At 45.3% G+C, this 15,573-nt stretch overlaps 1 protein-coding gene across 8 annotated transcripts in view; it reads left to right on the plus strand.

The window, feature by feature from the left end:
• The window catches only part of LOC121672690 (rap guanine nucleotide exchange factor 1-like), a 53,125-nt gene that overhangs the window by 6,681 nt on the left and 30,871 nt on the right, over positions 1-15,573 (plus strand). For all 8 annotated transcript variants that reach the window (XM_042045436.1, XM_042045438.1, XM_042045440.1 and 5 more), the window contains exons 3-8: positions 579-735; positions 5,112-5,200; positions 5,580-5,732; positions 7,108-7,231; positions 8,511-8,694; positions 9,268-9,783. In XM_042045436.1, coding sequence (XP_041901370.1) covers positions 579-735; positions 5,112-5,200; positions 5,580-5,732; positions 7,108-7,231; positions 8,511-8,694; positions 9,268-9,783 — 1,223 coding nt within the window. The remainder of the gene's footprint in view (positions 1-578; positions 736-5,111; positions 5,201-5,579; positions 5,733-7,107; positions 7,232-8,510; positions 8,695-9,267; positions 9,784-15,573) is intronic.

Genomic DNA, 15,573 nt, shown 5'->3' on the forward strand with positions numbered 1-15,573 from the left:
ACAAAGCAACACCCTTCCTCTTTCAAACCTGAAATTCATTCAGTTCAATTTCTCTAAAGAAGTAATTTTAATTGTGTGTTTTCAGGCATTATAAACAGTGAGGCAGTGATTTGTAAAGGAATGGATAGAGTCAGCTCTCAGTGATCCAAGGTGGTTTTGGGGAGAGCTAATAATGAAGAAGGATAATACTGAAATAACATAGCTTAAACTTAAATGTAGGGCTTAAATACTTATCTTTAAAGTTAAAGCATAGGATGGAACTGTAAATTAAGATGGAAAGAATATTATTTTTAGCATTGCTGTGCTAACCTGCATCCCAGATAATTCCTTCTGATACTTGGGAATGAGCTGTTGATGGTTTGTACCTTCAAACTGTCATAGTTTGGTGCTAGAGAACAGGAGAGCAGCTGCAGTGGAGGAGAAGCCTGAGCTTTGTCACTTGCTCAACACAAATTCTGAGTGTCAGAGAGCAAAGGAGTGAAATGCACAGTGTGAAACTCACTCCCATAACATTTGATAACATCTCCAAAATTTCTTTTTGCTCTTTTTTCTCAACTGTTCCCTCTCCTGCTGTGCAGTTCTGCCATCTCATCCTGCTACAGCCGAGTGTACCAGAGCCTGGCCAACCTCATCCGCTGGTCTGATCAGGTGATGCTGGAGGGGGTGAATTCAGAGGACAAGGAGATGGTGACAACAGTGAAGGATGTCATAAAAGCTGTTCTGGATGGAGTCAAGGTACATGAGACAAATACTGTAAATTTTATTTATTTACATGTATTATATGAACGCCTTATTTCTGCCTTCAGTAAACTACCCCTTAAATCAACTGTTCCATAAGTTAAATGTTCCTTCTTGGAGTGCTGGTTAAAGACTAGCACAGTTTGGCTCTGAATGTGATTTTCTAGCATGCTCACCCTGGCATTTGGATGAATTGGAAGAAGCAATGAATCTTTATTCATCATTGCATTAAATTTTCAGCGAGTCATTCCCAGTCTCCCATGCAGATTACAAGACCCGGGTTGCACATTTTCTGTCTTGGTAAAATAAAATGAAAATGCTCCCTGTCAATGCCCACAGAGAATGAAAGACTCCAGCTCCATCTTTTAAGAGAAATTTCAAGGGATTTGTCAGTGATACATCATCACTCTAAGCAGCTGGATTAGGGTGTGGAACAGGTGATGAGCTAAACTCAGTTTCTTGGAGATTAGTTTTACATTGCTAATGGAAACGTTTAACAGAAACCTTTGTATCCATTGTCAGACCTGCTTGTAGCATTCCCTCCCTGTTCCCCCCTAGGAAAGCTGTTGGCTTTCCTTCTACCTCCTGGTAAGGTTCTTGTACCCATTATTTCTGTGTCCCAGGCTTGTCTCTGGGCTGGTCACTCACCTTTCTTAGTATTGCAGGTACAAGTATCTTTGACCTGGGCTTAGGGCACCAGTGGACAAGACTGTCACATCTCCTGGGCATCTTATTTTGGAAACTGTAGAGGAAGTTAAAGCTCTTTCAAGAGCAGGGCTGGATCTAGTGGAGAATGCTTAAATCAACTACACAAGGAAAGTTTGGATAGAGACTGTGCTTTAAGAATTGCAGCAGGTGTTTCACCTGGAATTATGTATCAGGAACAGGCATCTTTCACTGTACTCAGACTCAGTTTTATGAAATGGAGCCAAATGTAAAAATGAAGTGGATCTCCCAAGCTTTGACTGTCACATTTTCAGGCCTCTTGGTTTGGTGTCTGCATCATCTGGCTATCTCTTTAATGTTACTCACAGATACTAAAATCTACTATTACTTTGTGAGCCTTTTAAATAAATATCTTTGAAACAAATAATTTCCATCACTCAAAGAAGATGGATTTTCCAGGATTATTTTGCACAGTATGCTCTTTAACTTTAAGCCACACATTATAAAAATAAAGCTGGTCTTAAATTTGCACAGCGGGAGAGAGGAAAAGAGTTGAGCCTAAAATCTCAGCTGCTGTTAGCGCTGGAATTCAGCAGCAATTTGCAGTACATGAAAATCTGTGCTGTGGTATCTGAACTGTAATTCCCCAGCAAATGGTGAGTTCTCTCTGACTGAATCTGCACAATCCCATGGAGAGATGTGTTGTCCCCAGATCTGGAAGAGAGTTCTGTGGTCTTACTGCGGGAGACTTGGACACACGTTGTCCTTTGACTTCAAGCAATATTTAAACCCTTGGTACCTGTTGCCTTTCAGTCAGAGCTGCATCCCGTGTGGATTGGGGGAAGCTCTCAGAGTGGGGAAGATCTTGGATGTCTGTTCATGAGCAAGCCCAGGCTGGGAGCAACATGGGCATGTCTGTGCAGTGCTGATCCTGAGCTGTGCAGCCCTGCTCAGCAGCATGGCTGTGTCAGTCTCTGCTTTGTTTTTAGACTGAAAGTTATTTTGGCCTTGGAGTTGGAGCTGGCTCATGTCTGGTCAGCCTTAGAGCAGATGTGTGGCTGTCTGAGGAGATGGGAGAGTGTTTGCCCATCAAGAGGTCAGCATTTGGAAGCAGTGTCCTCTTACCTCCTGCACAGCAAGGAACAAGGTTTATTTTAGAAAGACCAAGCCACATTTCAGATCTGGAAGCAGAACTGAGAAGATAGACACTTCTCTCCACAGCAGAGCCTATTTTGTTTTTCTGGCAGATCACACAAGATCCACTTCCACATTTCAGTGCTTACTTCTTTATTTTCAGAACTGAGCATAAAGGAGTCTCTTGTTCACCTCTGTTACTTGATACTTCGATCTCAGGTTTTAGGGCCTTGCTAGGCAGGAAAAAAAATCCTTGGTTTGATTACATAACTTCCCAAAAATCCATCTCATTGTGGAATTTCCAGCTTGCTGAAGTAGCATACTTTGTAGAGAGGCTTTAATTATCTCTAATTACTGCTGCAGGAATCTCTTTCCTTGCTGATAAGGAATAGCATAATGTGCATCTGGCTCAGTTGTGTGCTGATTACCTCTGTGTGTATGCTAAAGATTTTGGCATGATTTCCAAATGCTAGTTCTCATTTGGGGATAGCAGAGAGGAGAAACATTCAGGGTCTGGTGATATTTGTCAAAGTTTGAAGGGAAAGTGATCCTCTCAGGTAATGGCAATCGTGCATTGCCTTGGTGCCTTCGCTGGAAGGTGCTTAGGGGTTTTCTCCCCCAGTCCCAAAGGTTTGAATCATTCTGAAGATACGTTTGAGCCAAATTGGATTGGTTTTCTCCCGTTTTAACCTACATTCACATATGGTGGACAATTGTGTGTTCATTATGACTGGCAAAATAGGAAAATTGAGCACTTCAGCCCTGAGTGTCTGGGGCTCCTCAGTGCTGCTGTGGCACAGCCACCACCACAGTCTGCAGTGTTGGCCTGCCTTTGGTTTAAGGTGGTGAAGAAAGGTCAGGAAAAGGAGACAATACCCTTTCCCTTCCATAGCCTTTTCAGAGGGATGTTTAAGGAGTATTTTGGCTTTTGGTTTGAATGCCCATACGTTCCATTTCCCTTCTTGTGCTCCTGCACGTTTGCAGTCCTTTGTGGCCACTATCCAAAAGGCCCACAGGGTCCAGCCCTGAGTCTGTTAAAGTGCATGAGGGTCTCCAAAAATCTCTTCAGCAGTGGAATTTTGTCCAGGGCGCAGAAAGTTGGCAATCCCTTGTGTCATCACTCAACCCCATGATGCCAAATGCAGCCAAAAGAGTCAAGTGATGTTAGTCATCAGGGCACTTCTCAGAACATGCTGTTCCTTGCCAGGGCTCTCTGTCCCAGCAGGGACATCTTCATAGCTTTAGTCCCCATGTACATCTGTTTGTGTTCCCTCTTCCTTCCCGCTGTGTGGGATGTTCCAGGACAGCTTCTGGAATGCTGAGTGTTTGTCCTGGTTTTGGGTAACACAGTGTACGTTCTGTTGGAGCACCAGCTCACACCAAGAGTGTAAGTAGAGCATGGAGACCAAAGTCAGCTGTGGTGGACACTTGGACGGTGTTTGCACCTTATTCCTCATGTTGTGTGTGTGTTAACCCATGGAATTTCAGCTTTCAGTAGAGCTTTATGTAAAACTACCAGAACTGGAGTATTTTCCTTCCTCGGAGGGATGATGGCAATGACGTTCCAGTTGCAGCTACTGCATTGAGAGAGCAATGCCAGTTGTTTCCAAGCTCCATAGAGAAGGACACGAGTATGATACTGGAATGATGACACTGTACTTCAGGCTGCTTTAAAAAAAAAAAAAAATTAAAATTGATCCTTTATAGTTTGCTTTGCGTAATATGCTGGGAAGCCAATACTGGCAGGAAACACTGCCAGTTTTCCAGCCTGCCTGTAACAGGGGCATGTGTGTTTGTATCTGTGAGCAGGAGATCTGTTTGTCAGCCTCAGACATCCATAAAATGTTCTCTCCATCTTCCTGGCGTGAATGATTGTTGCTTTGACTGCTGGCAGACTTAGAGTTCAGGATTATCATGCCCTTATCTCTTTATCCAGAGCCTTATCTGCCTATAACAGAGACACTGCAGTAGCTCCTTGAATGATTAAGTCTTCCATTGCTAATGTGTTAAAAGGTGGCTTCAGGGGAAGCAGGCCTTTTCGTAAAGGTGTTCACTGTTAAATTTTTGGTCGGGCATTTTACAGAAAACTTGCTTTTTGAAACAAATACATTCTTATTTATAAAATATAAAGCAATTATTTAATGTTGTTTTTGGCTAGGTGAAATACTTCACTGGGTAAGACCGTTTTGTACTTATATTTATGTATGTAAAGCCAATTTACCATTATCTAGGGTGTTGTGTGGTCTGGAACACATTTGTGAGATAGAGGAAAGAGGAAGCACAGCAAAAAGACACACACGTGGGTTTGTGCAGAATCCCCACACATTCGGGGGTAATGAGCTTCACTCAAATAGTGCCAAACTTCCTCTGGATGCAGCCTGCTCCTTAGCAGCTGTTCTGCATCATTTCTGTGGCTCTGTACCAGACTTAAACCCAGCTCAGCTCTGTGTCCATGCCATCATTAAGCCATAACCAAGAGTTTACTGCAGTAGCATCCCTTTGTGTTCTAGGATGTTTAAGGGCAGCATTCAGCAAATAGTGATTATTCTCTTTTTCTTCTCTCCATCCATCAGGAGCTGGTCAGACTCACGATTGAAAAGCAGGAGCATCCCTCTCCCACAAGCCCAGTTAAACCCAGTTTACCAGCATGTAAATCTGACAGGTGGGTCACTGATTTCTTCTGTGGGCAGGACTGATATAGAAGGATTATTTCTGACTACTGACAGCTGAGTTAAATCATTCAGCTATTCTTCACAGTGGGTGGGTAGTGTTCTTTATGTAGCCCCATCCATTTCAGTAGGATCACTAAAAGAGAATATGCTATGATAGGAAAGACACCAAAATCTGGCAGTGAGACATCCCTTGTGTCACGTGCACGCTGTGCTCTGCATACACATGGAATTCCACCTGCAGATGCAAATTCTGCCTTCTGCTCTAGGTGTCTGTCTGATAGCACATGATTTAAAATAGGTTTGAATCTGTCATCAGGCTGCATTCCAGCTGTGGTTTATGATCTACAGTCTGTGTTTTGCATGTTGCAGCCCATCAGAACTTCCCCTTACCGACCGAGAAATGGAGATCCTCAACAAAACAACTAATATGACTCAGTCCAACGAGCTACTGACTGACTCCATGGATGAAGAAGTTGCACCTCCTAAACCCCCTCTGCCCAGCATTCGTGTGGCAGAGAACAGGTAATGCTGATCAGCCAGCTGAGTGAAGAGCACCAGTGCCTCTTACCAGCCTGTTGGTTTTTAAACAATCTTGCAAAATGTGCCCAAGAGAGGAGGGTTAGTGTTGCTTCTGAATTTCCAGTCCTCCAGAGTAATTGTTCCGTGATCCTGGACTTTGCTTTGTGTTCTGTCTCTCTTACTATTTTTTGTGTGTTTTCCTCCTTCTTTTTATGTGAGGATAGTGCCATGCCCTGACGTCCACACATGAGAGGCATCACATAAAGCCATAATAACCTAATGTAAAACTGTGTGAATTCCACACTTAGAACTGTCTTGGGCTGCTGTATCTGATGGGAAATGTTCCTCTAACCTCGGGGGGCAGTTACCAACCTGTCCTGCACAGCCAGGTTGTTCTGCTTTGCCTGTGAGCTTAAGAGTGAAAGCCAACAGTGTGTGAAAAAAATCTTGTGCTTGGTTCTTCTTACCCTGTTCTACGAGTAACCACATGAAAGTTTCTGTGTTCTATTTTGAGAAGGAAGAGAAAACCCCCAGTTTGCAGGTTTGTGTGTGTGTGTGTTGTTTTTCTTCTCTCGTACTGGTGCTAATGGCTGGTGTGAAAAATACGTGTCGTGTTAATTTGGAAATGCGGCATCAAGGTCTGTGGCTGACAAAAAGAATCACATTTCTGTGTATTTTATGAATTCTCAAAGGTCATATAAAAATTTCCTGGTATGTTCTAAGAACAGAGTATGTGTGCCCTTGGGAACTTCTCAGGCTTGACGACTACCAGAATTATGTGTCATTAGAAGCAAAAACTAAAAGTCAAAGGGTTAAAGTCTCACAAGTTACTGCAAATGTGTGGGTCTGACACAGATTCATGCCAAAACATGGGGCCCTCACAGTGCACGTGGTGAGAGAGGCTCTGACCCTTTTGTTCCCTGAACTTCACCAAGAAAGCAAAGGCCAAAAAAAAAAGCATTTTCCTGTCCTGTAAATTTGTGAAACTTTAAGCATTTTTCAGACCTGGAAGGTTTGAGGAGGGGGAGGGACTTCTCTGAATGGAAACAATATTTGGGTCAACCAAAACATTTAATTTGGATTTTCACTGCTTTTTTTCAGGAAATAATTACCATGCTAATTATCTGGATTAAAAATACTTTTTAGAACAGCATTTGTTTTTGTTTGAGAAATACCAACTCTTTTCCAACCTTTAAAAATAAATCACTTAACAGGACTTTACCTGTGCGAGTATTCTTAGGTTGGTATTTGTCAGTGGATAAATTTTGCTGAATAGCTGCTGGCTGACAGAAGCTTTCTGGAAAACAACTTGTGAAGCCTCTGAAAGTCTTTTTGCTGGAAGAGTGATGGAAGCATCAATTCCTGTTGTGTCTTGCAGCCCTCCACCAGCACTGCCCCCTAAAAAACGTCAGTCGGCGCCTTCCCCAACCAGAGTGGCTGTTGTGGCCCCCATGAGTCGAGCTACCAGTGGGTCCAGTTTACCTGTTGGGATCAACAGACAGGTAATGGCATAAACCCTTTGTGAAAGCCAAGGGAAACGTGCTGTGAACTGGAGGAGAAGCTCAGGGAGATGCTGTGACCTGCAGCCACACAGATCCCTGCACGTCTCTGCTCGTCCCAAGCAGCCCAGTGCAGGCAGCCTGCAGTGGGAGCGGCAGTGGCAGGAGCAGAAGTATCATAAATAATGTGAACAGCTTAATTTTTTTTTACAGTGTTGTTGGATTTAATTAACAAATTGCTACAAACTTTGTTGCCTTGAGCGGTAGCAGAGTGTGAGGATGGGAGTGGTTGAGTGTTGCCATGTCCAGTAGATCAGGGGACAGCAGCTGGCTGAGCTCCCTGAGATCTCACCAGGGTTTCCTCACAGGCCAAGGGAGCACGTGGCTGAGTGAGATCAGAAGTGTGTCTTCATCCAGTCACAATTTAAAACATCTTTTAACTCAAGCAGTAGTTTGAGTTACTGCTCTGACCGCTGCTGGTGCTTTGAGGAAATTTGTACATTTTTTGGTAGAAAAATGGAAAAGTTGTGTGTGTTAATCACATTCCATTTCTTATGCTAGTCTGGGGTTTATGAGGTTGTAAATGGCTGGGTTTGCTTTACACATTCAGGAACTTACTAGCTCAGCAGTGAGGACCCGAATCATATTAAATTGCACAAAAATCAAATCTTGTCCTCATCCCCTAAGCCTCAGCTCTGGCTTAGGGAGTCTCTACAGTCATTTGGCTGACCCAGATAAAGCTGTGGCCACTCTTCAGTTCAAACTACAGTCACACTAAGGTTGTTCTGATGGAGTTGAGGGGTTCACTCGCAGGTTAATAAGCTTGAGGTAATTTCTGAAATGGGACTACAGCCATAGGCACAGAAAGTTGTATCTCACTACAGTTTATTTTCCCTTTGCACACACCTGAGCTAACCAAGTATTTGCTAAAGGCCCAGGTATGTCCTAAGAGATCTGGCAGTGTCATTCCCTTGTCTCAGTGTCACAACAAGCAGTCATCAGACACATGTAGCTGTGAAGAACTTGGTAGTCGTCTCAACATCTGCAGTCCAGTGTGGGCCACAGCAACCCCTGCTTGAAATCAAGAACACACACAGCTCCCTGGCATGGGCTGTTTACCAGATCAGAGGGTTTCTGTGTTCTCCATGAGCTTAGTAAGGGCCAGCAGCACTGATCCTCTCCCCTCCTGTGAGGTCGTTGCTCTTCGAGCTGCATCTTCCTCACTAGCGAGCTGCCAAGAGTGATGATGATTTAATTTTTTTTTTTTTTTTAAATCCTGAAGGATTTTGATATTGACTGCTATGCCCAGAGGAGATTGTCAGGTGGAAGCCACTCCTATGGGGGGGAGTCTCCTCGCCTGTCTCCGTGCAGCAGCATCGGCAAACTGAGCAAGTCTGACGAGCAGCTCTCCTCTCTGGACCGCGACAGCGGCCAGTGCTCCCGCAACACAAGCTGTGAAACCTTGGGTAAGAGGGACTGGTGGGGGGGCCCTGTCCCTCTCACTGGGGAGCTGCCACAGCTGAGGTGCAGAAGTTGATGCAGTAAATGCACTGCACTTGCAGCTGTTGTCTTGGAGTTGCTGCAGGCAGTTCAGTGCAGAGCTGTTCTGTCCGAGGAAAAAGCCCAGGGGGTTGTGTTTCCTTTGCTGTAGGTGATTGTGCTCAAACTCAATTCAGCTCTCAAGTGGAATGTTCTCTTCATTTCAGCCCTGTCTGCAGAAATGACAGTCCTGGTAGACTAAAGCAATGTTGTTTCTACATGCTAGAAAAGAAAATAAAAATATAAATATGACACAAATTATGTCTGCAGTCATCTACCTACTGACTTTTTGCTATTTGTTTGCTAGTATAAAGAATTAATTATGAGTTACATGAAGTCTGGATGTTACAGAAGGTGTAAAAAGATGGTCCCAGCTGCAAGGAAGTTCCACTCTGATTAAAACGAACTGATTAATTAACTGATGGAATGGGTGGGACAGAACTGAGAAGGGCTAAGCAGCAAAAGAGAGAAACTAATCCATCATTCTCTTGTTTACCCAGATCAATCAGATCACTATGATCCAGACTATGAATTCCTGCAGCAGGACCTCTCCAACACTGATCAGATACCTCAGCAGGGGCCAGGTATCCTCAGCCCATTGCCAGAGTCCTTGGGTGAGTCTGGCTCCCCTTTCCATGGACACACTTTCCAGCTCCCGCAGGGCAGCTCTCCTCCACTGGAATTCTGCAGCCTCTCGGGAGCAGCGCAGCCAACAGAGACTCCTCCAGCTTTACCAGAGAAGAAGAGGAGGAGTGCAGCCTCCCAGACTCTGGATAACTCGGGCTGCAGGGTGTCCTACGAGAGGCACCCTTCCCAGTACGACAACATCTCCGAGGATGACCTGCAGAATGCCGTGGTTGTCCCATCAATACCCTTCACGCCCTTTGCTGCTGTTCTGCCTTTCCAGCAAGGAAACTCTTCAGGACCAGTGGAATTCATTGCTGATTTTGCTGCTCCAGATTCGAACAGTGACCCAGAAAAGCCGCCACCTCTGCCAGAGAAGAAAAACAAACACAGTAAGCAAGTTCCTGTGGTTGAGTTTTACTTTTACCTTGCAGTTTTTGTGCTTCTGATCATCACTAAGTAGTGGTGATCGTGGTAATGCTCTTGCTTATGTGAGTCTGAGTGTCAAAAGCAGTCAGCCAATGTCAAACACGTGGAAGGGAAATGTCAGACCTGTGGTGGGCAGGGAGGGATTCCTGGGGCCAAGATTGGTGCAGGCCCAAGGGATCTGGAATCACACAGCATCTTCGTTACTGTAGTGAGACCATTTTACTTCTCTGTTTACTTGAATGTGAATCTTTGAGGCACTCTACCTTGCAGATCTTTCTGGTCTGTTCTCCCTTTTTAAGTCCATTCCCTCCCCCCTTCCCCAATTTTGTTTTCCCACTGCAGAGAAGTGTTGGGTGGTGTCCAAGAGCTCACAGAAAGGACTGCTTTTCTGTCCAAAACCCAGCCTTGCCAGAGCAGTTACTTGGCAATAGGAGCACAGTCACCCACATAGCTGTGCAAGACAACACCATTAACTGGAGTCCAGTACTGCTGTTTTGCTACGGGATCTCATTTCCTTTGGATGCCTGAGAATTTCCCACATCATTAAAACAAGCAGCCTCTAAAAGCAAAGGCTCCTGTCCCCAGCCAGACTCCTGGCACACCAGGGCTGACCACATCTCAAGCTCACAACCTTCTTCTGATTTCCTTAATGTTCATGGCTGAAAAATGTGAAACCTCCTTGCCAAACAGGCAGCCACAGTGCTCTGCTGGGGAAGGCTGTGGACTACACAGTGAGATCCAGCAGATACTGGTTTACTGGTCACTGGCTGGCTTTGCAGTGTGTGTTGCATGAGGAGGTAATGTATCCAAGATCTGGATGAAGAGCGTTACATTGCACGGCTGGCAGCCCAAGAGGAGAGCTGATTCAAAGTGCTGAGTTGGCCTTCTGGCTCCTTACTGCAGTTTATAGACTTGTTACTGAGAAGAATTTTTGCCCAGAAAGGTTCTGGACTCCCTGTCCCTGGAGGTGTTCCAGGACAGGCTGGATGGGACACTGAGCAACCTGGCCTAGTGGAAGGTGTCCCTGCCCATGGCAGGGGGATTGAAACTGGATTCTTTAAGGTCCCTTCCAACCCAAACCAGTCTAAGATTCTGTGATTCTATGGATAAGGTGGGAATGAGATGTGGTGTCACAGTGTATTCTCTCCATTCCTTTGTAGTGCACTTTGTCAGTTACTTCTTTAAAAATATGCCTTGTCTAAAAGCATTTCCATTATCTCTAAGTGACCAGTCCACTTTAGTAACCCTCAGGGATTTAACTCAGAGCACATGGCTTGACTGACCTGAAAGTGAGGGTCATCCAGTTTCCCCATATGCAGGAAATCTCTTTAGTTCCTCTCTGGTAATCAAGCAGTTAAAGACACTAAAATGAGCTAAAAAAGAAGCTGAGATGGTTGTTTGTGGACAGCAGAAAGGAAGTAAATGGTGGCACAGGGCACAGCCAAGGCTGGTTGTTACGGCTTGTGCTGTTTAAATCCTCACCTGCAGTATGAGCAGCCGGGGGCTGTGATACAGAGCACGTTAGTGCAGGCTCAGGTCCTTGTGGATCTGCTGTTAGTGATGAGGAATGGCTGTTACACCACTCAGGCTGGGATGGATGCAGGGAGATGCACCTCTGTGCACGTAGGCAGCATCAGTGGAGGGGAGATTCCTGGCTGAATCTTGGGTAAGAGGCAGTTTGACGCTTGAAAGAGAGATCTGGGCTGTTTGCTTGTCTTTAAGCCCCATGTCTTTGTTTTCTGGTATCACACAAGATGTCAAAGAATTTAAGTTTAAAAGCAATCTGCATTATTACCTGAGCACAGCTTTAACCTCAGTACTGAGGCCTTGTGTGAATTTTCTTTGATGTTGGATTAGAGTTAATTGTAATCTGGCACTATCAGAAATTTGGGGAGTATTGATCAGATTGCATTGTTAGGAGAGGTAGGAGCTGTGACCTAATGTGTTGTCAACTCTGATGATTTGATAAAACATCCTTGCTGCAAAACTTGGGCTGATACCTGACTGGTGCAGATTTTTTTGTTGCGTTCATGTAATGCTGAGAATTTGTTTTAGATTGTCTTTACTCCACAGTACATCACTCCACAGATTTGTGGTTGCTAGTTTTACTTTTATTTTCAGCATTTAAAAGGTCGGTCAGACATTACTCAGGCTCTGTGGTGACACCCAGGATATTTTTTGCCCAGAGGCTGATGCATGTAGATATTCTTGTGTAATCACACAGGGCTGCTTCCACAACCCCAAGCAGCTCCTGAGATCTGGAGGAGATGCATGGATTTGCTAAAAAGATCCAGAGCTCACACAAATGGGCCTTGGTTGTAGTGCCTTTCTTGTGGGTCATCTTTTGGTAGCTGTCAGGAAGTGTTGCAGCAGAGACTCTGGTGGTCTTTTTACTGGTAATATACAGAAGATCTGCTTGAGTTAACCTTGTGTATTGCTGTGAGCTGTGCTCAGAGGGACCTCCAAGAGTTGACTTCTGTATAATTTAAACAGAGGAGTGATAGGGCTTTTAGTCTGACATGAGTTATGGTTATTTTACTGTGCTGTAAGAGTACACGTTACTGTGCTAAGGGCAAATTACTCCAGACTTCTTGAGCACCAGCATTGTGCTCCTGCTGAACAAGACACAGACAGGGAACAGCTTTTGCCATTAAGAGCCCAGAGTCAGAAATAACAAGATCCTTTCCCCAAACAGCTTGGAAACTACTGGTGAGGCACTTATTCATGTTTCCCTCCCTGTCAGTGGGAACAAAACGCAGCCTGGTGCCCAGTGAGCAGCTGGTATTTAACTGCAGGAACCACGCTGAGGGCAGGCTGGGCTTAGCCAGCGGATAATGTGAGCTCTGTGAAGAACAGCTCTCCTCCCAGAGGTGACAGCAACGACTGGCTCATTTGACCTTGACTTCTCCAGTGAGTTGATGTGTGGTATAGCTTAAGAATGCCCATTATTTTGGCTCTTGCACATGCACACAGATCTGTTGTGCCTGTTCCCGGTGCAGCTGCCAACAGCACCAGGGTTGGGCTGGGCTGTCAGCGAGCCCTCCAGGAGCATGCTGCTGTGCCTCACCTTACTGCAGGTGTGCCTTAGTGCTGATCATCTCCTAAAAACCCCTTTAGACTCCAGCAAGCACTGGTCCTCTCCTGCAGCTGAGTGCTGCTTCCAGGAGTGGTGGCTGCAGGGAGAGCTGGGTCCTGGGAGAGCAGTACCTGTGACTTCTACCATATGGGCTGAACTGGTGCATGCTGGAAATCCCTGAGCAGCTTTAGCTCCTTCAGAAATGACAGCCAAGGCACTGGAAGCAGATTGCTGGGAAGGTGTTCCTAGCCTCAGTCTGAGATTTCATGGTTTTTTTAATTTCACATATTTTCTGTCTGGGTTAAGGACTGACATAAGCTGGGCATGTGGTGGGAGAGGTTCCTCTGTCACGCCTCCCTTCTCTCCTGGGGTGCTGCCTTGAGACTGTCACTCCACCCCAGCTGCTCACTGGGGGGTTGCAGCCCCCATCCCTCCCTCTGCACAGTTGCTGCAGGGCATGCAGCCTGAGCTGCTGATGTAATTTCCCATCTGTTTTTTAAATTTCTGCCTTGTTAAAAACCAGGGTGGAGTGGGGGAGAGAAGACCCTTTGCAAACAGCAGTCATAGGAGTGGTCTTGCTCTCCTACTCTGCTGTTCAAAATTGGCAGGATTCTGATGATGCCCATTTTGATTTGCACTCTGCAGTGCCTGCTCGTGAGCCAGGTTTGTATTTCACCATCCCAACTGTTTTTCACTTTGCCTTAAAACAAAGATGACAAAGTAGAGGCACAGACATGCTCACCTGCCCAGGACTTGTTGTAACAAGCCAGGCAGAGGAGCTGCCATGACGATGGGATGCATTAGCCCCATAAAGAGCTGAGATAAAAGAGCTCTTCATTAGTCCCTTGCAGATTGAGTTAAGGCTCCTGACAGCATTCAGGCTCACTGCCTTGAGTTAACAGTGATTTAATTTTACACAAGTGTCTAATGCAATGCCCTTTTCACCAACACTTCCGAGCTGTGGTGTCATTCCAGTGTTCGGTGTCATTCCAGGAGCTCACAGCTATCGATCCCCACTGGTGTCTGCAGATGTGGGTGTTCAGTAAAGCACTGGTTTTGTAGGTGACTCAACGTGAAGGGTTGATCTGAATTCAGCAGTGTCTGCTGCATTGTGCCAGCACTGCCAGGCCTGCCTTCTTGGCTTTTGTCCTGCTCAGTTGATGAGCTCTCAAAATGTGGTCTTTCCCTCGAGCTCTTGTCCTCTACACTTCTGCAAGGACTCCTGATCCTTAGTTCAGTTTTGCTGCTAGAGAAATATCTTTCATAAGCCTCCTTTAGATCTTGTCCCCAGAAGTTGTTGTATGATACCAGGGCATTTTCCAGGGCCCAGGTATTAATAGGAGCACCTTAGCCAATTGAATCACTGATACTTGAAAAGATAATGCAACATGGAATTTAGTAATTCCATGTTTCCTACCTCTTCACCATGATTGCAAGTGAACATGCTTCACTGTGAAGTGGTGCTGGGAAGGAGCAGGGAGTCTGAGGGAGGAAGAGAGGCAAGGCTCAGGTGGCAGGGAGAGTTGGGGGTCAGAATTCTAGCAGCTTTGGCAGAGCTGTGCAGGACTGGCTGTTCTGCAGGACACGAACAGGTTGTCCAGTGGCAGGCCTGTGGGGTCACAGGATGGGGACAGCAGGTGTTACCGGTCAGGACTGAAATCCATCAGCTCCATTTCCTGCACTCCCATTGCCTCGACCTGGTTTTTTTCATCATTTCTTTTTTTCTCTTTTCTATTTTTTGGACAAGGGTTGTAATTCTTTCGGGGAAGGGCAGCTGTGTTAGCTCTGTTTCTAAATGGAGTTTAAAATATTAGAGGAAATCTGAAAAAAGGTGCCCAAGACAGGTGCAAAGCAACTCTTTCCTGCTGACACATTTGCAGGGCTGCATCCTGTTTAAAGGCTGGCCCGGGGGTCTATGTTGGCAGGTGAACAGAGGACTTGCCTTGCAGCCAGTGTGGGAACCAGCTTCATGATGTGCAAGTCCTGCATTGTGCTCGTTGTATTTATAGCTTTCACTGAAGTCATCCACTCCTTTCAGCTGTACAACTGAAATGCCAGCAGAAGCTGAATAATTGCCACCAAATGACCAGATTTACAAAAAGTGACAACTGCTTGTTTATCAGGAGGAAGGGAGGGATGACCACAGGGCCTTGTGCATGACAGCGTGTTTACAAGAAGGCCTTGGCTAGTCCTTTCCATGACACTTAAATACATCTTTTTATCCTGCTCTCAGGTGTAAAGAAGAGGGTTCTTTCTTTGTTTTACATTATTCAGTACACTTCTGATCCTATGGAGGTGGGTTTGTAGTAGTCTTTCTATGGCACTGGATGTCATCCTCCCCCTGCAACACTAAAATATTGCACCAGTAACTAATCCTCTGTCAGAGCTGCAGAGGCTGACCTGTGTGGGTTTTTTAATAGATTTTGGAAGGATATTGTACAGATGGAAAGGTCCTCTAGACGAGGTTTGATCCCATTTAAGATTTCTATTGAGCCACATCTCACACAAGCTTGTGAATCAGTTGAATTTGAAAGTTGGAGAAGGTAAGTTGCTTTAAAAAGGGATGGGAGCAATGGGTGTTGGATTTGAGCTAAGGAGGCAAGAACACGTGGTCAGTGGCACTTTTAGAAGGAATTTTGTACCAGTATTGGCAGTGGCATTTAAAGAGCTGAGGGAG

Source organism: Corvus kubaryi, unplaced genomic scaffold (genome assembly GCF_017639235.1).
Source record: "Corvus kubaryi isolate FWS band 111438036 unplaced genomic scaffold, C.kubaryi_AGA036_p1.0 64865, whole genome shotgun sequence".
Lineage (NCBI taxonomy): Eukaryota > Metazoa > Chordata > Aves > Passeriformes > Corvidae > Corvus > Corvus kubaryi.